Source organism: Manacus candei, unplaced genomic scaffold (genome assembly GCF_025592945.1).
Source record: "Manacus candei isolate 608988 ecotype Guabito, Panama unplaced genomic scaffold, ASM2559294v1 h1tg000008l, whole genome shotgun sequence".
Classification (NCBI taxonomy): Eukaryota; Metazoa; Chordata; class Aves; order Passeriformes; family Pipridae; genus Manacus; species Manacus candei.
The window spans coordinates 14441199-14465867 of NW_026138056.1; the positions used below are offsets into that span (position 1 = coordinate 14441199).

A 24669-nucleotide genomic window follows, 5' to 3' on the forward strand; every position below is an offset into this window, starting at 1 on the left:
TTGTTCTGCACGTTCCTGCATCTTACTTGAGAGGAAATAGCCACTTGAAACTGCCAAAGAAGGCATGAGAACAACCACCACCACTTTTTAAAGAAAGGACAAATCCACATATCCCAGCAATTCAAATAGCCGCTTGTGTCATACAGCTATGACAGACCATGTCTGGATTCCCTTGGGTATCTTTTCCCTGCACCCTTGTTTTTGTTGTTTGTTAGAACTTATTTGCCAGGCTCTTGAGGGAAACAAACTTCTTTTACCATCTTCAGCTCCCTGAGGAGAAGAAAAGGTGATCTCATCATTACAGATGAAGCATATCCTTTTGTTATAATCTTTTCCAGGCTAGAGGGAATGACAGATGACATCTATTCCCTGAAGGAGAAGTGAAGAATATTGGTCTATCCCATATGCCTAACTCCCCCTTTGCTTTGCTCTCCTAGTCATAGACTTCCTTCCTCATTTTTTGATCATAATTGCAATTTAAGAGATTAAACAACATATGCACAGCCATGTGTGAGTTGGTCTAGTATGGAAATTGCACCAGGGGAAAAAAAAAAAGACAAAACAGATGTCCAAGGCTCATTTGTTCCTGAAGTTATTTCCTTAAGACTGAAATAACTCTTTATAGACAAGATTGCTCTGCTTCATATTTCACTGGTTTAACATGAAAAGCCCTTTTCAAGGACCTAACAGAACCCACCCAATTCTTCTGTAGCAGCAGCAGCAACCTACTCATAAAGGAAGGTGCATCAGATAAAAACTACTTGTCTGTTATAGACCATTATATTTGAGAATACTGAACATACTAAAAAAATTTCAAATGAAAACATATCCTAAAATTGTATATCCTTTCCTCACCTCTGCAACTTCTAAAGACTGCACGGACCTGTGTGAAGTTCAAAGTTCAGGCTTCAAACTCTGGTATCATCACTCAATAGCCATTGCATGAAATCAAAGCTGTAATTCCAGTACGTTAATAAGTGACAAGCAATGTGAATAATGTTTCCTCTTGTGAGAGTATTTGTAGAACTGTGATTATCTTCCACAAGCCTCTCAGAACAATTGCAGGCAGCTCAGGAGAGGTGTGCTGCCTTAGCACTTCAGGCTTGGGATTTCCGGAACGGAAGTCATTCAAGCCCTGAATTATCTAAACAAATAGTAATTGGTCTAATCCAGGAAACTACTAGGATTTATAGTACGTAATACTCATTCACAGTTTGCACCACTGGCCTGACAGCATTTTGAAACACCACAACACGAAAGAAAAGCACTTGAGTTTTTTTTTTTGCTGATAACGCTCATTGCTTGTTTCTCCTCAAAACCCTGCACAGAAGGCTGTATTTGAGCTGCAGCTGTGTAGCCCTGATAAGGGCTGAGGACGCACAGGGCTCTGTGCATGCACTGTGAGATCCCCTGTTCTCTTTCTGAGAGGGTACGTTCTCTAAGGATATGGGTTTGTAGCATCGACAAGTTCACACAAATGTCTGCTTTGACAATGCCAGCTACACTGTCAGACGTTTTCACTCAATACGGTACAATTACAACTTTTTTTCACTTCTTGTGAGACACCATCTGGAGCGAGGAAGGTGTCACAACCTACAACCATGGGAGCTCCTGCTTGGTCAACTTGCGATTCCCTGGGGATTCACAAACAAACAAGCCACTGCAGAAGGAAATGGTGGGTCAGATGTGAAACCACAGAGGTGACTGAATGGCCAAGCTTCACAATGAAGGTATCGCAAAGTAGCTACTTATTACTGGCATCCATTTCAACCAGCCAAATAGCAAATGGACTTTTAGACTCAACAGGCATGTTTAAAGATAAAATTATTCTGAATTAAAGAAGTGTGTTTTTCAGACTTCTTTATTTTTAAAAAGTTTTCTTTATTTTTAAAAATTTCTTTATTTTTAAAAAAAACAGTCACAGGATAAAAATGGTTGAATAAGGCTGAATTTTACTGTACTGGAACAAAATAAAGATGATGCCATGGTTCTAGTTTGACATTCTGAGAAAAACACTGTTCTGCACTCTTCCTTCTAAACAAAAATATAAGGTATCAGTTGCTATCCAAAATTGTAATAAAAACCCGAAAAAGTGAAATGAAAAGTCTAAGACCACACAACTTTATCCACTAAACTCTGGTTGTGGGGATGTTAGAAACGCTGATACATCTCAGCAGGCTAAGTATACTTTAAAATTTAGGTTCTGAAAGTCAAGAAAATTAACACCTCTCCTTTTGTGTTAGGTTAATTCATTCATTACCACATACTAATAAACATTATAAAGCATACATGGTAGGTAAATACATGTTCCAGAATATTAGCAACAGAGATATACCATACATATAATATATATATATCTCTTAATGCACACAGCAATGCACAGACATCTCTAAGCTTTTGTTTCTCAGATTACATAGCTAAATGATCTTTGACAAGCTTTGTCCTTGTAGCAATGACATATGAAAATCAAATTTGCTCTGTCTTGCTCACTCAAACATTTCACTTTATCGACAGCCATAAAACTTACAAAAACATCAACAAAGAGCCATGGACTTTAGCTGGGCTTTACACTGCCTTTGGTGAACTTTACAGGGCCTCCATAAGCCCAGGAACGAGTCAGGCATAGCAGTTCCTCAGAACCGATGGGACAAGAGGAAACGGCCTCAAGTTGTACCAGACAAGGTTTAGATTGGATACCAGGAGAAATTTCTTTACTGAAGGGGTTGTTATTCATTGAAACAGGTTGTCCAGGGAAGTGGTTGAGTCACTATTCCTGGAAGAATTTATAAGATGTGTAAACGTGGAGTTTAGGGATATAGTTTACTGGTGGAACTTAGCAGGGCTGGGTTAATGGTCGCTCTTGATAATCTCAAAGGTCTTTTCTGACCTAAATCATTCTATGGTTCTATGCCAAATAGTATACTTAAAGGCAACATGGAAGTGCATATCATAAATTATTCCTAGAAGGCAGAACAGGTAACACCACATTAAACCCATCTCTTTCTACCCTCTAAGCTTCCAGCACTGACCCAGCAGGGTTTGCATCTTCAAGCACTCCCTATGCTCCTCCACAGCCCTGCTGAGAGCATTCCCTGGAAACCCTCTGCTTCCTGCTATGCAATTGCTGGCAGGGTCTAGCAGAGCCCTATGCTATTTTATACACTTGGACCTGCTAGAGGCAATTCCCAGCCCCTGCATGTGACACAGCATATCACTGGTATATGACAGAGAAGACAGAAGTGCAGAGTGGCAGAGTTAAGGTGGTCTAGATCACAGACTGATGCAGAAATAATCACATATTTTTGTGGCAAACTGTTAAAATCTCATTATAATTCTGGGAAACAGGTAACACTACAGAAGGCAGAAAGCACCTGAGAAGCCTTAATTCTGCTGCATCACATACCCAGGAGGGCTTTATGCATATGAAACAATAATGTTTCATTCAATCCAAGAATGACTCCTGAAGTTTTACTTCACCTGCCCCCCTCTTTTGCCCTTCCCTCCCAGTTTTCACTGCCTAGTAATAGTTGAGAATAATCAGTCCTCCCAGCTTTGTGAAAGAGGCAGTGCTTGCCACACTATACTCCAAAGCCATCTAGAAATCCCTAGTAGATATTCAAACTGGACAATTCCTAATGCACAGGACCCCCCAGAATCAGAACTTAGTCCCTGCTGTACTTGCCCTCCCCCTCCCTACCACCAGATGTTGATCCATATTAACCATTCACTTTTGATGCTAGGATGCTGACCAGAAAGGTTACAGGCTTACAGACATCTTATCAAACACACTGCAAAACAGCACTGGGGTAAGTCACTATAATGTTTTAAATTTTTAGACTCATGCAATTTTAGAAGCCAACTATATGTCCTGCAGAAGACAGGCATTAGGAAAGTGAGAATGAGTATTTAGGAAGTATACTGTTTCTTTTGCTTAAGGAAAGGTTAACTCAGAATAACAGACTTGATAACACCTGAGTCAATATCCTGTCTTGGACTCCAATTGTTCTAATTTGTTAAAGTTTGAAGTTGAAGTCTTTAATCACTTGGACACATATGAACACCTTGTAAAATTTTTTGTGACTTTATATTGCTTGTTATACCTGCTAGGTTTTATTAGAGTAATATGAGCGTTGCATTCACATTAAAAACACAAATAGGATTTTTTTTGGTAGAGCTCTTTGTAACTGTGAGGTCTCTGATTCATAGCTACAGCATAAGGTTTTTACTATTATAGCCAACTAACCAATCATAGCATTACATGTATATTTAATACATAATATATACTAAGTATAATTTTTTTTTAGAAGTCACAAAATGGAAAAAGATTTTTAAAATGTAAAATAGAGTCTTCAGAAGAGCTGTTAGCAGAAAGAATGAGTGAACTTTTTCAAGGAAGTTGACTAAATTCAGTGAGACAGTATCCCATTTTTCTTTTTTAAATGTCTGTCACCCAAGACAGAAACAGCAAGTACAACTCTTCATGTTAGCATACATGTATTTCCCTCTGGGCTAAGAGGGACTTTGATCTGATTGCTACACTGGAAGATGGCTTCAGTGGTCTTTAAAGATGTCTCAAATAAATCAAACCGTTCTAAAAATGACCCAAAATGTGGCAGGTAATAGTGCAGAGCTCTAGCATGAAGCATCTTTTCATATGGGATGTAAGGAAAGTCACCTCAGAGAGCCACTGTGAGGCAATGGTGCTCACCATCCAGGCTCCTTTCAGAGCAGAAACCCTCTCACAGGTACATCAACATAGGCACACAGCAGCAGGTCTGCTTTCTCTGCTTCTCTCTCACTCAAGCCGTTCACAGATCCTGGAGGAAAGAGGTAGCCACAGCAGTGCACTGCCAATGAAAGACACCAAGGCATCGAGCCTGTGTGTGTACTGGGGACAGAGGGGAAACAGAAGGAAAAAAAAACCCTTTTGGAGCCAAGACTTGCAGTCTCATAAGGCTGGCATCAAGCCACAAGGCAAAGAGGGGACTGAAAGTACTAACTCTTGAGGGGAGGCATTAAGAATCATCAGAAAATTTGGAGCCAAAACCTACACACCAACTAATTTCAAAGTCACAATTGCAGCACTTAAAAATGCTACTGTAGGTTACAACCTTCTATATATGTGCTTTATGGAAACTCAGAGTGAGTTGATGAGAGGCATTAGAATTACAATGAGGAGATCAATTTTACCTTACTGTACTGCATTAACTTTTGTCAAAAAAAACCCAAAACAACAAAAAAGAGCAAAGTTTTCACTACAAATTTATTTCTGGCAAAATGCACACTGTATGGGCCAGTACAGTTAAATCACTATGGAAAGAAAATTGTATTAAAAAATAAACAATTCCAGTATCAAAAGTTCACACCAGTCATACAATGTCTTTGACAGGTAAGAAAAGAATCAATTTAGGGCTAATTCACTAGCCCATCTCTCCATTCTGGAAGGTGCCTGCAAACAGCTTCACAGACTCTCCAGGGAGAGCAAGTGATGTCTTCAAGACAAAAATGTTTTTCTGGAAAACATGAAGGGTCCTGCAACACTTAAGTGGGCTGGGTTTTAGAGTGTAGGAATCCATGGCTTGTCCAGTGTTCAATCTATCAGACAATACTGTTGCTTTTTAAGAGAACTTTATGTGGATTGCGCTCAGTATGACATGGGGGTTTTGTTCTTGGGTTTGTTTTTAAGTCTTAGTGCAAATAGTTTCTTGGGTGTTTGTACAGACTGCCACCTGTACAGGACCAGAGCAGTGGACAGCAGAAATCTATTGCTGTTGCTTCGGCAAAAGCTAGAGCCCTGCAGTAATTCAACTTTCTTAATATTTTTGCTCCTAGTAGTAGAGAATCAAAAATTTCTCATCTCTGTAGCACAATGCTGTTACATAAACAAAACTCTTTACAATTATGCACTGAATATTAATGTAAGAAAGGTTCCCACCTATTTGGTCAGTGAAGAAAGGACACAATCCCTCCAATTTTCCATCAAGAGCAGATTAAATACCTATTGACTGAGTGAAACTCACTTATCCCCAGAACACTCTAAATTGCTGTGCCTGTAGGTGCTGCTGGCCACTGGGTACCTGAGGCAACCAATGGGTGTCCAAGTGCAGTACTGATGTGTACAGATGCCCAAAGGAGTTACTGTAAGAGGATTTAGTCATTACAAGAGTTTTATTTAATCTAAAATTTTTGTTTGCTGTTCTGTGAAAAGTGACTCCATCTTCCCCTCCCAGCTGTGCTTGATGGCATGTGTCACAGCCGTCCTTCAAACACTCAGCAGGTCCCCAAGCCCCTGTCTCAGCACACTGCCCAGTAAGCCTGCCCAGCTGCAAAGCCACGAGGAAGGAAGGGAGACCCAGCTCCCCTGCCTCTCCAGGATAGGGTGGCCGATTTTTCTCTTTAAAAATGAATACACAAAGCAAAAATAAAGTAACTCCCCTGGAGAAGATCTCACAGACCATCATCACAGAGAGAAGGCAGTTTGCTGAGTGGCAGCACTGTTGTAAAGTCCTGCCAGAGCAGCAAAGGATTTACACAGAGGAGCAAGGTTTGCACACAAGGTTTGCACTAAGTGGATCCATAACATTCAGTGACTGTCTGGTGGCACCGTGTAAATCCACAGGCTCTTTCTTCAAAAATTATCCGTGAAAGACTTGAGTGCTTGGAACAAGAAAGAATTCCCAGACTTCAGAGTTTCTTCTCATCTTAAGTGCTTTGCTTCATCAGATATTTTAGGCATTTTTTTTTATTTTTTATCGGATTAGCTACTCTCTTCTGAATTTAAATGGGCACACGGCATTGGACAGAAATCAACCATACTTAGTATTCCTCCCTTTGCTCTAATCAGCTTGACAGAATCTCTCCTATATTAAAATTTTAGTGTACATAATTCTCTTGCACGTAAAGGGTTATTAAACACTTTAATAAATCCTGCTAAGTTCATTTATTTTTTGGAAGATGATAACCTTGGAATAGACTTCTATGAAACTGGAAAAACTGCCAAGAGGAATACTGCCAAGATAACTGTGTAACTAGGTTAAACCTGGATTATTACTACTGTTATTTACATTAAGGAGTATCACTATAAAACCTTTTAAAAATGGATTTGGTATCTAACAGTAAGCTATGCTTATTTCTCAGTTTGCTGAATATGACAAAGAGTTTTAAAAACACTCATATTAAACTCAAGATATGGCATTTTACATTTAAACAAGTCTGTAGACAAATACTTTTCTCCCTAGAAAATTAAAGCTGCACATTTTACTGTGCCACTCCCTTGATTTGCTCATTGATCAAACAAGAAATAACAGCACAGCAGCGGAGAAGGTTAGCAGTCCCAAGGTCACACTGATTTTTCTGGGCAGAAATGAAATTTTCTTGTTACCTCGATTGCCCAACTACGGCCTGAAGATACAAAAGTGTTCTGACTTTCTCATGTAGCCTTCATTCATGAAAGCCTCTTTTACACGTTCAGGTTAATGGACAGCACAAACGAAAACAACCTGCTGTCTTGAAAGATGTGAGTCTGTGTCACTAAATAAATTAAACAATGAGCTCTTGCACTTACAGCAGTCTTCAACACCTATCAAAATTGTGAACTAGCTGGTGTCCCCCATCTGTAGCAGTGCGAGAAAGAGAAAAAGCCATTAAAAGTTTTTTATACAAACCCCATCTTGCTACACATGGGACCAGGAAACTGTGTACTGGTTTTGCACCAGCAGCGTCAGCCAGTGTGCCCTGTAGGGTACACGATGTGGATCTACACCAGTGCACCCCAGCTCTAGGATGCCCTTCTACCAGACTGAGGAGATGTATCAACTCGAGCAAACCAGACGAGTCTGAAGATCACTCTGTTCTGATGGCAGAGCTGACCTACCCTGTGTAGTGTCACACATATAGGCAGGACAGGGAAGAACAAGTTCTGTCTTTGTTGTTTCATGCCCCTGCAGTGTGTTTGGTGATAGCAAGCCATCTCGTGGGATCAGTGACCTTTTGATGAGCCCAATAGGCGTGCACATGCAAACAAACACACATGCACACAGAGAACAAGTGTGTCTTTTTTTATTGTTGTTTTGGTTTTTTTGTTTTTTTTTTATTCACAATGTCATTTAGCTGAAGTAATTTTGAGACAAGCAACCCCATCATTTCACCCTGTGTGCTCTCTGAGAATGAGGCTTTCTGGACAGGGATTTGAGCAGCTGCTGCTTAGCAGAGAATGAAATTCAGACTGCTGGAGGGGGAGGTGAAAGGGGGCAACAAACAACATTTGTTTAAAATCTGGCAGGAGCATCCTAATTAAATGAATTATTGAATGGATCATCAGGACTGCTCCCCAAAGTGCCATGGGGCAGGAGAGCCCTTAGAGGACATGTTGGTTTAAGACTGCATAAATGATCCCAAAGAGCACCATCACTGAATGTGGAACACTAAGGGCTCGTTTGTCTCAAAAATCACACTTCCCACACAGCACCGCTGCTCGCTTGCCATGTATATAAAAGTTGTAACAGTTAATCATTTAGACAGGGATAAATATTTATTCAGGGACTACCTTAACGTTGAATGTTATTTCCTCCATGACGTAAACTCGTTCAGGAAATGCTTTAGCCACCTCCTCCACACTGTTAAAATACTGCACTGGCTCCTTAATATCTCGGTCTTGTTCCAGCAGCTTAAACTGCCCTGAAAACAGATGATAAACAGAAGAATTGTAAGATATTTATACTGGACAACTGTCACTGTGGCAACTGCTGGCTCAACTTCATCAGTGTTTCTCTCAGTCAGTTTTTCCGGTTATTAGCAACCAAACAAGAAGACGAAAGATTGCAGAGATTCTCCTGAACCTGCCATGAAAGACACCCATTTTCACCAGGTTGGAATGAAAAGAACGTGTGGCAGTCAAAGTTAAATTTAAAAAGATCATTTTATCACATGCTCCCTAGAAATAGTAAATAACTATGGCGGCATTAGTGTTTGTGTACATAATTCAGTGTCATAGCATCTGCACAGATAGCACTTTTTGGCCCTTAATATTAAAAGTTTTACAGAAAGAAAACACACCTATTAGTACAAACCTCCAAAACAACAAACATAAGGGCTTGGGGGTTGTTTTTAGCATCATCAAACAGCTATTAAAATGCTAGGCTAAAACCCTTTTCCCCCCAGGCTTCCCTAAGAGTGGAATATCATCCAACTTTCCTTAATCATAAACTAAGCCCTTTGAGACCTTTAGTTAACATAAGATATTAAGCCATACACATTTAAAATCCTTTTGAAGATGGTTGCCTTCAGAAGAGCATAAGAAAGAAGTGTTTCTTACTGACTTTACCTCCCCCCAGCATGACAACCTTGGCTATTTTCTAAGTCTTGTAAAAGGCAAGAAGTAACATGGAGGGAGCCACCTCGGGCAGCCCTGCTAGGGATAGCCAGGTGCATCAATCACCTCTGTGCACTATGAACTAAAAGTTTAAAAGCTTTATTTTATAAATACAGAGATAACAAAAGCTTAGACAGACATGTTTACTGTTTGTGTGACTTAAAATCAGTGGAGTGATCTTTCCAAATTTAGAAACGTTAACTACTACTAAGTTAAAGGCTGGTCTCAGCAAGACGATGTAGGAAACAACTGCAGAAAATGAGAAAAAGACAGAGTAAAAGCTATGATTTTACCATGGTTCCTGTAAATCACATTTTAAAATTAGCAATGCATGCAGCCACTGGATTATTATTCCCAAACAATGCTCAGCTTCATTAAAATACAGCCAATACATGAGGATGTCAGCCACCTACAGAAATATTTTCTCACTCCTTCAGCATTCTTGTGCACAACACCCTGCTGCCCCTTTACATCCCATCAGGCTTGAGACTTCAGCGACATGTTCAGAGAATTCACCCACACTGAACTATTTCAGGTCACCTAACAGCAGAGGAGGAAACAAATGCAAACTCAGCGAGCCCTGACGCCCCATGAGAAAGATGAGTTCCGCCACCCTGCCAGGTGTGTGCACACATATGCACCCACCCACACACACCAGGAGAGGTGCAAGAGCAAGAGGCTCAGCTCCTGCGCCCAACCCCAGCACCCTGCTGCCAGAGGCACACCCTTCTAATCAGTACGCTCAAGCGCTGTGGTTGCAAGTCTAAATATCAACTTGTAAGGCAGAAGACTTCCTTTTATGCCCTTCCATATGTTTTGTCTTTCTAAAGTGACCACAGTAACTTGGAAGTATTATTAGCAGGGTAATTACAGATACCAGTACTTCTCACTGCAAGACTGTATTTTGTAAATGTTTTAATAACCTTCACCACACGTGATTGTTGATTTGAAGTTCAACCAAGACAATTACAGAATCAACTATGTTGGAAAAGACCTCTGAGATCATTGAGTCCAACCTTTGACCTAACACCACCTTGTCAACTAGACCATGGCACTAAGTGCCACATCCAGTCTTGTCTTAAACACCTCCAGGGACAGTGACTCCTCCCTGGGCAGCCCATTCCAGTGCCCAGTCACTCACAATTCATGTCCTTTAAAGACCAACACCAGAGTAGAAGCAGCAGGACCTTTGGTCTGACCCACTGAAGCCCTTCCTATAGTGTAATACAGCAATGCAGCTGACTACAGGAATGGCTCCTCCAGGCCAGACCAAAGGTCTGCCTTGTGCAACATTCTGCCTTAGACAGGAGTAAATGACAGCTGTGTAAGGAGGATGGATTTTAAGCACAATTAGCAATACCACCCAGAGTCTCCTCCACAGCTCTAGGAGGAACTCATGGCTCAAGGATGCCTGAAGCAGGGAAGGGGTGTCTTTGGGCTTAGGAGCTCCAGAGGTTTTCTTCCTTGTAAATTTGTTTAATTGCCAGTTTAATTACTGAAGGTAACTTTCATTGTAGACATATCCTCTCACCTCAACAAATTTTGTCAAACTCTTCTTCCAGAATTTATAGTACTTATGGGATTAAGAGTACAAATTTTAGGAGTGATAAAGCTACACCTGGCAGACACTATGAGTAGCAACAGGAAACCTGACAGCGGACAAGCATTTGGTAAAATGCTTCACATCCTCAAAAGAAACATGCCAGCATACTAAAGCTGAATTTCTCAGCCTGCCAGCTCTGAGCCTCTTTGGTGCAAAGCAATGGAGGGGCCAGGCAGCCAACACCTCTGGGCTAGGGGAATCTGAACAATTAGCAGGGAGGTGCTCAGATAACTGATGCTGTAAAGTGTGTTGTGACGGATGTCAAGGCATGGACATGGAGAGCTGAAGAGAGAACTGCGCTTTTAAATCCCCAGTCTGCCATACAGACCATGCAAGTCCTCGTTTCAAGATTTCCCTGTCAGCCACAGCCTAACCAAGAGGAAGATGCATTCCCCAGCTGTACGGGTCCTTTCCTGTGCAGGCACCCTGCTTTCCTGCAAAGGAAACTCAGGAATGGGGGGGGAGCTGGGTAAAGTCAGACTTCCTCCTACGTGGAGTCAGGACGTGCCAGGACATCATGCAGCAGCAGGGACTACGAGTTGCATCAGGGAGCATTTGACAGCTCAGAAAAACCACTACTCTAGAGTGCAGAGCCAGTAACTCTATTTCACAGATAGTCATTAAGAGCAAGATGTTCTTAAATTTAACAGAAGTTGTCACAGAGTGTTCGTTCACCATGGGCTGACCTGAGGCTGTTGCTCTCTCCTGCCTACTTCTCAATTGCTATCCTCTTTGACTACCAACACAGCCACTGAGATGCAACCCTAACTGATTGCCCAGTTTGGGATCCAGTGGTCTGATTTGCAGGATCCCTAGCTGTGGTTACTATTCGAAGCAAGCTGTGATTACAATTTATAACGACATGCCACATTTTAAGTTCCTCAAAGAAAAAAAGCCCAAACCATAGTAATTTTAAATCACCTCAGCAGACCTAAACCCACTGAGATTTCTTCCAATTTAACACTCCCCCCCTATGTACAGAATGGAGTTGAATATGACACTGCATGGAAGCTACGTATTTTTTTGAAACTGTGATACACTGTAGTGATAATAGTTCAGAAAAAAATTGAGAATTCTCACTTCAGAGTGGGAACTGAGTTGGACCCAGTAACAAAGCACAAATTCACATGAACAAGGAAGGAAAACAACACAGTGAATAGTAATACATGACATGAATGATATCCATCCAGCCCTTTGAATGAGACAGTGGTCTTTAATTCTAGGTTCTCTAGTTACTCTGTTCAGAAGCATAATAATACTATTTTTCTGTGACTGTTATGTATTTAACAACAGTCAATCTGGTGGCAAGAAAAGGTCAGTTACTCCTTGCAACCCAAAGTTCTACAAAAAAAGTCCCAAATTCCTCAGCACAGAACAAGTACTTAAGGCTGTGTGCAACCGGGAGCAGAGTCTGCTCTCTACTGTACAATTACACATGTTCCTGTAAAAAAAGATAATAGAAAAAACTCATCAGCTGGAGCTTTGCTTCGGTACAAAGCGATGCTCAGAACTGTCTATGTCGCTATCTGTGCCATCCTTCCCGTCCTTCAGCTGAGCCTCACAAACACAAAGACGTCTGTGCCTTCTCTGTTAATAAGCAGCAGTTCACGAGGAGGTTGACGACAGAGGAGTACACACAGATCCCAAAGCATATAATAGAAGGGCAGCATTAATCTCTGCCTGTTATGAAATCAAGAAGTATGCTGTGCATGGAAGATGTCAGGGCTAGAAGTTAAAATGCCCCTTCCTTGAAAAAGACGGGTTTATAACTTGAGATTTCCTATAAAGAGTTTTTTAAAATTTATTTCCTCATGGTAAAAGTATTAGAAGGAGAGAAAGAAGGGCTGAAGAGGAGACTACAATACACATTTGAGCCAGATGTCAAGTAACTAACTAATGGGGAGTAAGGAGACAATTTCTTACTATGTTTCTCCCCAGTCTCTATTCAAGTTGCCATAAAGGAAAAAGACAGCACAGCTGAAATACAAGTTTAATGGACATAAGTCTGGCTTGACTGCAAGTTGAAGTGGAATTTTATGACACTTTACGAGAGGCACGATTTCATTGGGAGACTTTACAGAACTGACAGCAAGCTTAAACAAACCACAGGCCAATTTAATTGTGTGTTAATGAGGAATTTAACAAAAAAATAAAGAAAATATAAAGCCTAAACTATACTTTTATAGAAGTTCAGCCCTCTCTCTGTCATTAGCATGAAAAGAATAATGAAATGTTTCTGTAGCAAATCAGTGAAGGTTCAGAAAGATCAAATACCTGTATGGTCCACTGAGCAGGTGTGGTTTTTCCTTTGCAGCCAAATGCAAGGGAGAAATTAAAACTCCTGCAAGCTTTCTATCTCTTTATCTTTCTGTCTGGCCTCTGGCAGGCACAGTATTGGAACAGTTTCATCCTAGTATATATTATCTCTGTAGATTATGAATTCTTATTTCTCTGTGAAGGTACTTACAGCAAAGACAGTAAATCCACTACTGCTGGAAATGAGTCTGGAAAGCTAAAAAGGTAGGGAAGAACCTAAATCAGGGCTTATTCTCCAGTTTATGAAGGCATTTATTAAAACCCACTAGGAGTACGAAGATCTTCCTTCTTGCCAGAGGCTGGCATTGTAATGTCTGTGAGCAGGGGCATTAACCAGCTCTTTCTATTCCAGCTTCTGCTGCTTCCACTGCTCAGGTTCTTGTAGGTTTACACACATTCATAACTCTTATACAGGTTATTTCTGTAATGTAAGATGCTCTGGTTCTCACTGTGATTTAGCCCTTACCATCAAACAGCACAGCAGTTTCCAACAGTCCAGAATGCTTCCAAAACAGAAACATTCATTCTGTACAGTGTCTGCACTGTGCCTAGGCCCAGGCAGTTCTTATCTATGGCAAGGGTTCACAGGCTGAACAAGCAGTCAAGTTTTCATTGATATAAAAGGATAAGAGCATGTTTATGCTCATGTACCAAAAAGAAAATCTGGAAAAAGAAATTCCATTAAAAAAAAAAAAGCATGTCTTCAGTAGGAAACATGGAAGGTCACTGAAACATCTGCTCAATTGCGTTAGCTGTTAAACGTTTCTCCGAGGAGGCAGGAGCTCTATTGTCTTTCAGCAGCTTTGATTATTTACTAAGTCTCACATCTCTCTATGTGAGACTGTATGCAAAGCCCAGCACTTCCCAAGAATGTGCAGACGGCACAGCAGGGTACCAAAAGTACTGCAGAGGTTTATGTTTCATATTTATTGACTGCTGACTGCATTTTAGTATTTAAAAGAACAGCAGAGCTGACTCGAAAAGGAAAGGCTCTACCTGCCAGAATAACACCATTCTGGAAAAAGACAATCTTTGCCTACATTTTTCAGCATTCCTGTGCACAAAACTGAGAGCAAATTACTTGATATAAATGGGAAGGGTTGAAGAGTGCAAGCCAAAAGCATAAATAAGACAACAATGAAGGGCACAGAGCAGTGGCTTGCAAGATACCAGGGAGATGCAGCTGCATGAGTTGCAAAGTAGTGGTTTTCACAAGGACCCATATACACTTTATCTGATTGTGTACACAACTGTCTTCAATGTCTAATGCAGACATAAATTTGCTTCAGTGGAAACTCAGTTTATGGGCTCACCTGCCAGCCCATCAACTATTTCGACCCTACCTAATCCTTAGAGAAGGCAGCCATGAATGAGCATGGCAAATCAAAGACTCTAAAATAATAGATTAGGACATAATCACAACACTCCAGCATACCTGCAATTTTTTTAAAAAATCAACTTTTTATTTAAACTGACATTTGCCATTATGTCTTTGCATAGAACCTACATGTGGCATTTTGCAGCAAGAAGTGTTGTCTCAGCAGTGGCTGTAGTTTTCTAGACCTCAGAAAAGGAAGAACAAAAGAAGAACCCGTCACATCATTGATACAGCTATTACGTGACTAACTGGAACCAAGGTGTAAAATTAATACTGAAGTTCTTTCAGGGTTCTATCACTAAGTAAATGTGAAATGGTTTGGCAGACATGCTAAAGTGATGATGACTGGGAAATAAATGCCTTGTTTCACTTTTGCCATCTTCCAGCTTGTTGAAACTGAGCATTTGTCCACATCTCTCCAGAGGAGAGAAGACCACTGGCACACTCAGGTCCTCTGGAGCAGCAGAGCGGGTGGGTCCCCACTGCAGAGGGAAAAGACTCATCACAGAGAGAAACTGCAAGTATAAATGGAATTACAGAAGGCTGTTTTTAACAGCAGGAGCAGACAGTAGTCCACAAATGAACTAGTGCAGACAGGTTCCAAGCTTCACTGCCCACAGAGAACACAGGAAAGAGAATCACACGCTCTGTCACCCCTGGGCTCTCCATTGAAGGAGATACTGATTTTACCTCAGGTTGGGACCTGGCACTAAACTAACACAGATGCAGTGCTATGCTAAGTTCATCCCATCAGTCAAAAAAAGAGCAAGATAACCCAGAGGCACAGGTTCATCCTTATCTGCCACACTGATAGCATCTGAGAGTAATGCAAAAAACGGTTTGGGGGCAGAGAGGGAAATTTTTCAGAGTTATTCCTAAGGATTTCTTTGTTTATTTTCATATTGTAGCCTGTTGAAAACATACAGGAAACTATAAAAGGGTGGAGAACACAACAGGAAAATACACAAGTGTATCTCTGGTACACAGCTTCCAACAGATAACAACTGGGCCACAAACTAGAAATGCTACAATTGATTCTTATAGCATAATCACCTTGAAATAGCTGTTAAAGAAACTGAAATATTCCTACTGTTTTATAAGACCTGCCTGTCAATATTTTTTTCTTGAGAATGGGGTGAAGAAGAGGACCCGTGTCCCAATTCATATCCAAATTTCTGGAAATTTTGGGAATGTGTTAAAAAACAGATGGAATATGAGCTAGAGCCATATCTAAGTAAACATGATACAAGCAGAATTAATCAAGTGTACTGGAGTTAAATTTATGGCGCTGCAAAGCAGAGGGCAAGGCACAAAGGCACATTCAGTCAGTAGAGATTGTGCAACACTTCATGGGGAAGGAGCCCTTCAGAATGAATAGTTTTACTTCTGAGAAGTATTATGAAGATTTTGAAGCCTTAAACGCCTTTATTTCTCACTGTGTCTGTGGCACAAACACCCATTCAACCAAGATAGAATGAGTCAGGCATCACAACCTGGAGAGACATGTTGAAGCATCAGCCCACTGACACATCACCTGTGCGTATGCATAGACATCAACTCAGAGATCAGCGAAGGGAATCCAGCCAAGTTTCCCACACAGCAACGCAATGCTTGCTAATCAAAACCTCTAATCCTATGCTGGCAAAGCAAAGGGGATGGTACAGCCTAGCATTCTCTTTTCTCTTATCTTACTCTTATGATTTTTAAGTAGCATAACAAAAAAAAATTGATTCTGTTGGTGGCATAACAAAGAAAAATCAGTTCAAATGGTGACTGATAATAGCTTAAAGCAGATTTAACTCACAGATATTGCATGAGAGGGACTTTCAGGTTACAGATGACGTAAAAAGACAGACAGGGTAAACAAGCCTAACCTCTAACCTTTGTTTCATAAGTTATTATCATCACAAATACAAGATTACCGCAATGAAATGTTCCATTTCACAGGGTCACATGTTTTGAGTGTCTGGACTGTAAGTTAACTAGATTTAACTTACTGGGTTATCATCGATCTAACTTGTAATTAGCATAATTTTATTCCTTTCCCATGTGCTTCCAACAAACATGAAGAATATGTTCCATAGGCAGCATGTTAGTTCACACATGCAGTTGACCATGCAGAGGACTCTGATGATTACCACACCATCTGGTTTTCCTAATTACTATTAACAAAAGCTGTTGTAAGTTTCCTGTTGAAGACTGTGAATATAAAGACATGCAGGAGGATGGCATGCTCTCCTGGGGAGTGTCAGCCCAAGTAGACTTTCCTATTTCAGTGAAAGACATCACATGCCTATAAAAATAAGAAGCAACACAGACTTAATCTGCCTTTGGATCTACTCTGAAGTAGGTGATCTCCTCCCAAATCATCAGTATACACTCATCCCAATACATACATACGTTAAAAGAACACTGTTGTCTACCATAGATTAACATTTAATTAAAGCACAGGAGAAAGTCGAGATAAGAGTAACAGAGTAACTCCTGGTTAACATTTGAAATTAATATTACTAGTTCCAAGCAGGCTCAAACAGAACACATTAGAATACCTGTTAAAGGTTAGCGAAGCGTGCTGGGATTTTATATCACCGTTGCATCCAAATATTCTGCCTTTATACCATGGGTTGCTCACCTCATTAACACTGATTGTAGTAGAAATTATGAATGTTTAAGATTTCCTCTTCAGTGTTGACAGAGCAAAATCCCATTTTTTTGTTTCAAAATAAAACTTGTGACTTATAGTTTGAAGAAAACACAGTAATACAAATCTGTTCCGTGTGGGCTGATGCCCCCACCAGCAACGTTGCAGCTGTAGTCCATACTCTGCGTGACTCCAAGTACCTAATGAGTACACAAACCCAATGCCATCCTTTCCCTGCTTCAGCAGATACCTCCTCATGGGAAAACCACATAGAACGAAACCTTTTTTCCCTTTCGCTCTCCCCACCTTGGTTGCTAAACAGTGAACTTCAGCTGCTTCTGCAACTGAAGCGTCAGTGAAAGAAACTGGAATGTTTTCTAAGGACAGCAATATTTAAGGACCCGAGTTCAGTGCAGCTCTAGAGGAACAGATTCTTCTAATGCCATTGCCTAAATTTTTTTCAAAAAGATGAAGAGGATTTTTTGCTCTGATAAAAAGTGTTTTAAACATAACCCGCACTTACAGAGAGTAGTTTAATCTCCTCATTACGTGTGGACACAAGTAAAATGATATTTATTTGAGGTTAAGATAAAACCAGACAGCATTCATAAAGGAAATGTGGCAACAGAAAAGTCTTACACTGACAGACGGAAGAGGCTTCGTTCTTAGAGGAATAGGTGAGTTTGGAAAGAGGGCTAATCATTTTAGGGGACCAAAATTTAATTGTATTGAAGAAAGACAACTTCTGCAATTTAGAAACTAGCATGTTACAATCTCTGTGCCAGGACTGCTCTGAATCATATTATTTCACTTTGTTGATTAAAAGACTGGAGAGATTGCAATTATAGGGAGAAATTTAAGATACGCAGAAGTACATTTTTGACCACAACATGGACTAAAGAGTTTCTAATCATGAGTGAGTTGTGGATTTACCTCAGATACCAAACCCAAAAAGCTGTATCCGTCTCTTAAGAAATAAATTTGGCAGAATGAAAGTAGCTTTTCCAAACAACTTCGTACACATTCTTCTATTTCTTAGCAAATCAAAACTTAAGCTAAAATAACAGCAGCAACCTCTGAGCTTAATCATTAACTTTGCCTTACTGAGTAACACCTTTTTTTTTGCAAAAGCTTCAAAGTCCACACTTACCAAAACTCAGGCTCTTAGTGTCTCTGCCACAGTGCAATGACACTTTCTTCAATCGTAAACCCACCACCCTTTATGCTTTCTGCTCTTTTGCTAAGAGATCTTTTTCCTCCCACCTAAGTATCCTGATTTCTATGGCCTGACTTCAGCACCATTCACAGCCTTCTTGCTCACTGAGCAGTCTTTTGTGCCTCTCAGGTTCTGACCCCGTCCCATGCTCAACACGCCCCAGCCTAAGTGTAGGACGGTGTGTCCTCCACCCAAGGAGGACAGTCACATCCACAGTACTGCCCCTGGCAGGCACTTGGGCTGCAGTAAACAAAGCTAAAGAAAAAGTGCATTCAGGGAGCAGAAATCTTTAAAATGCACATAGATCAATTCTGTATAAAAAGTGCTTTTGTTTCCTGCTCAGGAACAGGTTTTTTAATTAACTGAATGGGAGGAGTTGTAAAAAACAGGAACAATGGCTGAGTCAGCAGCTCAGTCAGTTCTCAGTAGCTTAAAAGGGCTTTACATGAGACAGAATAAACTTATTTCATTCAGTTAGACATTTTTATCAATGTGTAGAGACTTCGGAGCTTGCACTTGGTATCCTGAAAGACTGTCTGTGTATTATAGAGCAGCTTATTGTTTCAAAGCTCGTATCCCACTTGCTTGCTGAATATATATGTGGTTTCTAGCAGAGCCTGCATTTTTTCCCCTTTTTCTGTCTCCCTCAACAAATCTACTGAAGTATTGTACTCAAATTACTGGAGAACCTGTTGCTCAAATAGTTCCCAACATTTGTGTATCTGCAACAGAAAATTGCTGTTATTCTATGTAATTAAAAAGACAATTTTCTTTGGAAAGGTATTACCATTTTGTATTGTAAAGGCCTGTCAATGCAGACTGTAGCTTAGTTTATGGATTTACAAAGTGTTTAAATTAGGAAGAAATACAATTTATTAGGAAGGAATTCAATTTATTATAGCTCTAATCACCAGCAATGATGAGCAAGTTCTGAAGAACTAGTTCACTTTATTTTTGGAACAAATTAAACAACATTTTTAAAACTGAAATGAAGCCAATTTCCAAAGAAACTCCTTAATTACACAATAGATACGGTTTATTCATCTGAGATTTCCTGTCAAGGAGCGTATTCAACTTTAAGTACATTCATGCTACAGCTAAAATTACATTAAGGAGATCTTAAAACACGTATAGAGCCAAAAGAATACATGATATGAAAATCACCTTGATGAAATACACGTAGTAGCTTATGCTCCAAAAACTGTCATCCATAAAACTGGAATATCTATCAAGCATACAAAGTAACTTGCAGCAAGCAAACATTTTTAATTTTTTTTGGTTTAGGATCAGCAGTCACGTTTGTACCATTGCCTCAGCTGAGAAGCAGAAGGTGTTTTGATACCCGCATTCTGCATGAGGTAAGCCATCTCTTCACTCACTCTCCATGAACGCAACAGAGTTTGTCAGAATCGTCTGTCTGGTTTCCAGTACAAGAGGACATTGATTCAGCATTGTGCAATTTATCCACGAAGCAGACAGAGCTCTCGATAACAGCTCAAGATGAATGAAGGCGGCTTTTAAGAATGAGCTTTTTGGCATATGTTCACAGCATGTGCTGAAGTGTCACCAGGAAAAAAAGGAAAAGGAAAAAAAGGAAAGAGACGAGCTGAAAAGGTGGGTGAATAGAGATGATGAGTAAGAGCACATTGCTTCAGCACTGCCACTTCATTTAATTTTCACTGCTACTCAAGACAGCAACAGAGATGATAAATCTAAAATGCAGATCTAAGCAAGATATGCATCTGCCTCAGTTTTCTTGAACACATTCCATCACACATATTTTGTTTCACTACCTTAAATAAGGTGGGTACCATCTAAAGATCTCCCTGGCAGTTCAACTTATCTTGGCTGAATCCAAAAGGTATAAGGAAACAGAATGCCCAGCCAATTTTCCCCTCTTGTAAGATGCCTGCCAGCTTGCTGAGAGCCAAATGAAACCAGTTTGTAGAGGCAGCCAGCACAGCCTAAAACAGCTCGACAGAAAATAAATGCTACAGACTACACATGGGGTGGTTTAATTTCGACAGTGTTTTTATATCACCACTTACGAGACTTTGTTTTCTCCATCTAAATGAAAATTTATAAGTTAAAGAGTTGTACTGTTGAATATTTTATCCTATACGTGTTTCTAGTGAAAACTTCTCACTAATATTGGTTTGGGGCATCTCCCAGTGAAAGGCATTTTTGCACCGATTTCACTTAGTAGCCTTTCACAGAAAGGGCTGTGAAGTGGTAATTATCAGAGTAGCTGGCTGCCTATTTGTCTTTGAATGCACACGGACTTCCCCAGCTGCTAGATTATCATGAGATATGTTATTATACACTGATTTCTAAGTACACAAGCTAATATTAGCAGCTGCAAATATTCCAGAGGAATTCTGTGCTTTAAATCTCCGTAGAAGAACTTTAGTCATAAAATAAGGTGATCTTAAATCTACTGCTGGAGTTAGGAAAAATATTATTAATACTTTGGTTAAAAAAAAAAAAAAAGTTATTCCTTGAATAATGAACTAAATCAATACTGGGTAGTTTGTCTTAGCACACTTAAGGTTATGAAGAGCTCATGGGTGGGAAAAAAGGATATTAGGGTTTCAGACAATTAGAATTGGTTACTGTAGATATTTAGAAAGAGAGACAGATGGTGCTTAGAGACCAGAAAAACTGGGCAATCCCAAGCTAAAAGCAACTGAAAACCAAAAACTATCATTAGATCAGTCTTTGCTAGAGTTATTACAAAGTATTGGAAAAGTTTTCCCAATAGCCTAATGCTCCTTTCAGGAGAACTACTATTTCAGTTGAGATTGCTGAACATGGGAAGCAGAGAGGAAAGACATAGTTTAAAACCCTGCATTTGAAATGACATGAATTATGCTCCTTTGAAGCGCAATTTTCCTAAAAAAAAGTCCTTTTCTTCCTTTTTCAACTGCATTACTACATACCCAGCAGAAGCAAAACCCAACAGCACACATGGCCTCACACCCAGCAAACCTCCACAGACACACAGTGGCACAGTCATCGCCCTGCTGCAGAAGATCACTTGGAGGAGGGTTACCTACCCCAGAGAAGCAGGTACCCCAACACTTCTTTTAGCTCTTCAGTCTGCCACCTCCTTCTACCATGCCGAGTTGTCTCGAGGGAACTGAGTGTCCATCCTGCCAAAGCCCTGCCACTGAGAGTGAAGGTCTTGACCACCAGTAAGCTTGGCCAACAGCAGGTGCTACGTTCACAGAAAGCAGCCACAGGCACAGCTTACCCTGTCCAGACACACGGCAATGCAGCTACCAGGCTTATCAACATGCAATTTCAATACCTGCTCAGATAAATCAGTACAAAACACATTCGGTTAAACCACTGGAAAGACTCTGGCCAACAGTCACAGCAAAGCCAGAGACAATCCATTTTACAATCTACGTCTTTTTGTCTGCGGGGGGCTCTCTGGTTGAGGGATAACAAAGTGGGCAATTCACTTTCTTTCCTGCTGTGACTCTCTATGCTTTGAGCATGTAGTATTTTGGCCTCCCCAGCCACTCTATAGTCTGAATTGCCCAAGTGGCTGGGAGTCTAAATAGCTATACCAGTTACTTGACATCTTATCTAGTGTTACCTTTCACCATACGACACCCCAGAGTTGTATCCTGCCTGCTGCAGGCTCCTCACGGCTGACCAGGCAGCTCAGTTGCCAGCTCTAGGAAGACTCAGCTGAGCCAGCTCTCAGAAAGCTGTATGCCAGCTGACCCAAGATTTTTCTTGGACAGGAGTCAGAAAAACACTCTGCACGCTTTCCATCTGATCCACATTAAACGAACCCTAAAGTAGCCAAATACCACGAAGCAACAAACATCTGCACTGTAGTAAAAAGGTGGCTATTTTTCATTTTCCACAGTAGAGGACAAGTCCTACATACAAACAGAATGAACACATATAAGTGTCACATCACACACTTCTGCTTCCTCGAACCAGCATGCCTGACAGCAGTAAGGCAGACATGGCAGCACCAGGTTTCATCCTCAGCAGCACAGGATGCCTTCCAGGGATTCCCAGCACACAGAACTTGGTTGCCGTCACATTCTGATCTGCTGCTCTGTCCCTGCTATTGTTAAACAGGCAAGGCAGTGCACGTTGTGATCTTACACATCCATGGTGGTATGTGGGCAGACCTTACATGCCTCACTTCCAGGTTTTCTAGGGAAAGTCTTGGGCCTTGCAGGCAGCTGATCCCTGAAGCCTGTGTACATCTTCTGCAGAGTCGGAAGCTTAGTATGGCCCTTTATATTTTACTCACTTTTTCCCAAGCAATCATCATGTGTGCCAATTCCTCTATGCTTCCCTTCTCCCTCACCCACAATTATTTCCCTCAGAAGAAAAGGAAAAGCAAGCAAAAGAGTATGTTTAAAATTATCTTCTGTGATTCTCCTCTAGGAAGGGGCACATCCAGGAATCAATATGACCCAAATTTCATAGTAAATGTATGAAATGTACGGTAAAGATATCTATCCTACACAAAATGTGTTTTTCTACTACCATTAAAAAAAAGTCTCACAGTATTAGTATAGAAATGAAAGTCAAAAATCATTCTTCCCAGAGTAACAACAGAGGATGAGTTTATCCATGACCACATAGCACACCTTTCTAACAATTATTGAAAAAGGAAGGTTAATTCATAAATATATTGAGCCAGATACCAATCCTTCACAAAAAAAAAAAGCTTACACATACCAGAAATATCAAAACCACACACTTGAGATCTTCGTGCAAGATTATAGTATTAAGCACTGTTGGCTAATCCAGGAACACCAAACAATTTAATTACATTTTCTACTGAAAAATTAAACCATATGCATAGCTCATCAGATCAAGCGTTTTAACATGTCTGTTTTTGATATCCAACATCTGTCTGAAAATGAGATTTTTATTTCCCTCATGAAATCCGATTCCACCTCCATGGCCAAACTCAAGCAGCGTTGATGGAAAGATGTGAGGGAAAAAGAACAAGAGTTGGGTCATCTGATTTAGCCTTTTCATAGAGAGTTCAACCTTGAAATACTAAAAATCTTAGAATACAATAACTCTTTCTTCACAGGTAAAGGCAAGAGGGAAATGCAAGAATAATCAAATTTTTTTCCCTAAAAAATATATCTTAAATTGTCTTCATTTTCTTCCTTTAGGATTACAACTAACTAGGGTCTCAGCCCTCATAAAACAATTTCTCCCATGATGTAGTGCTATCTCAATAGTTTTGGCTGTCTCCTTGAGAAAACCTTGCAGAAAGACTGTACGTGTAAAGACAAAGAAATGACATAATGCTTCTGCTGGATCAGCTCATCTGCCACCTTCCTCACCTGTCACCTGCTGTCACTGAGCAACATGAAACATGGTGACCTTCAGAAACCTGCCCATCATGAGGATCTGGGCAACACTCAGTGCTCCAGCTCCTATCAGCTGAACAACATCTGTACTAAGGAGAACCGCGTAAGTAGCGATTTATCTCCAAAAATGGTTGCTGTAGGTGTAATTTTATGAAGTTGTTACACCAATAAAAAGCACTTTTTTAAAGGAAGAATGCAAGCCTGCATATTCCATCTGTATTTTACCTTATGTTAGCAACTTGCTTTCCCATTTTTTTTCAACAGCCTCTTTCCAAAGGATCTTGAAATTTCTCTGAAAACTTATTTCACTGAGTGTACAGAAGAGTTCTGTATTCAGAAACTCAGTTGGACTTTTCTGTCCCTCATACAGAACTGAAGTTTTAGAGCTACTTCTCTTTTCTGCAACAGAATTATTCTGAGACACCTTCCCAGCACTTTGATGCCCACAGAAAGGATGCCTGCATGCATTGCTCACTCAGTGCCATCAGCTAGGGTTGGACAACCCTGCATCTGGGTGAGCCAATTGAGTTCACTCTACCCTCTTCTGTCTCATTTGAGCTATCAACTTGAATCCAGTTTCTCACATTCCTGCTACAAATTCAGTCTTTCTGCCACAGTCAGAACTTTACATACATAAAAAAGAAAAAAAAGGAAAAGAAAAAAAACCTGCTCCAAATACAGTCCTTGGGGCAGAGCAGCGGATTATACACCCTTAGAGTTAACCAACTCTAAGGAATGTGGGAAGCAAATTTCAAGTCACTGCTTCAAATCCAGCAGGG

At 40.4% G+C, this 24669-nt stretch overlaps 1 protein-coding gene across 3 annotated transcripts in view; it reads right to left on the bottom strand.

The window, feature by feature from the left end:
* GAREM1 (GRB2 associated regulator of MAPK1 subtype 1) overlaps positions 1–24669 on the bottom strand; it is a 99303-nt gene that overhangs the window by 15573 nt on the left and 59061 nt on the right. The window contains exons 1-2 of one of the 3 annotated variants that reach the window (XM_051769682.1): positions 17300–21602; positions 8546–8676 (exon numbers count right to left, since the gene is read on the bottom strand). The exons of 1 other annotated variant lie outside the window; for it this stretch is intronic. In XM_051769682.1, coding sequence (XP_051625642.1) covers positions 8546–8572 — 27 coding nt within the window. In that variant the 5' untranslated portion in view covers positions 8573–8676; positions 17300–21602. Of the gene's footprint in view, positions 1–8545; positions 8677–17299; positions 21603–24669 lie in introns of those variants that run through there. One more of the 3 variants, XM_051769673.1, reaches the window with a different exon arrangement.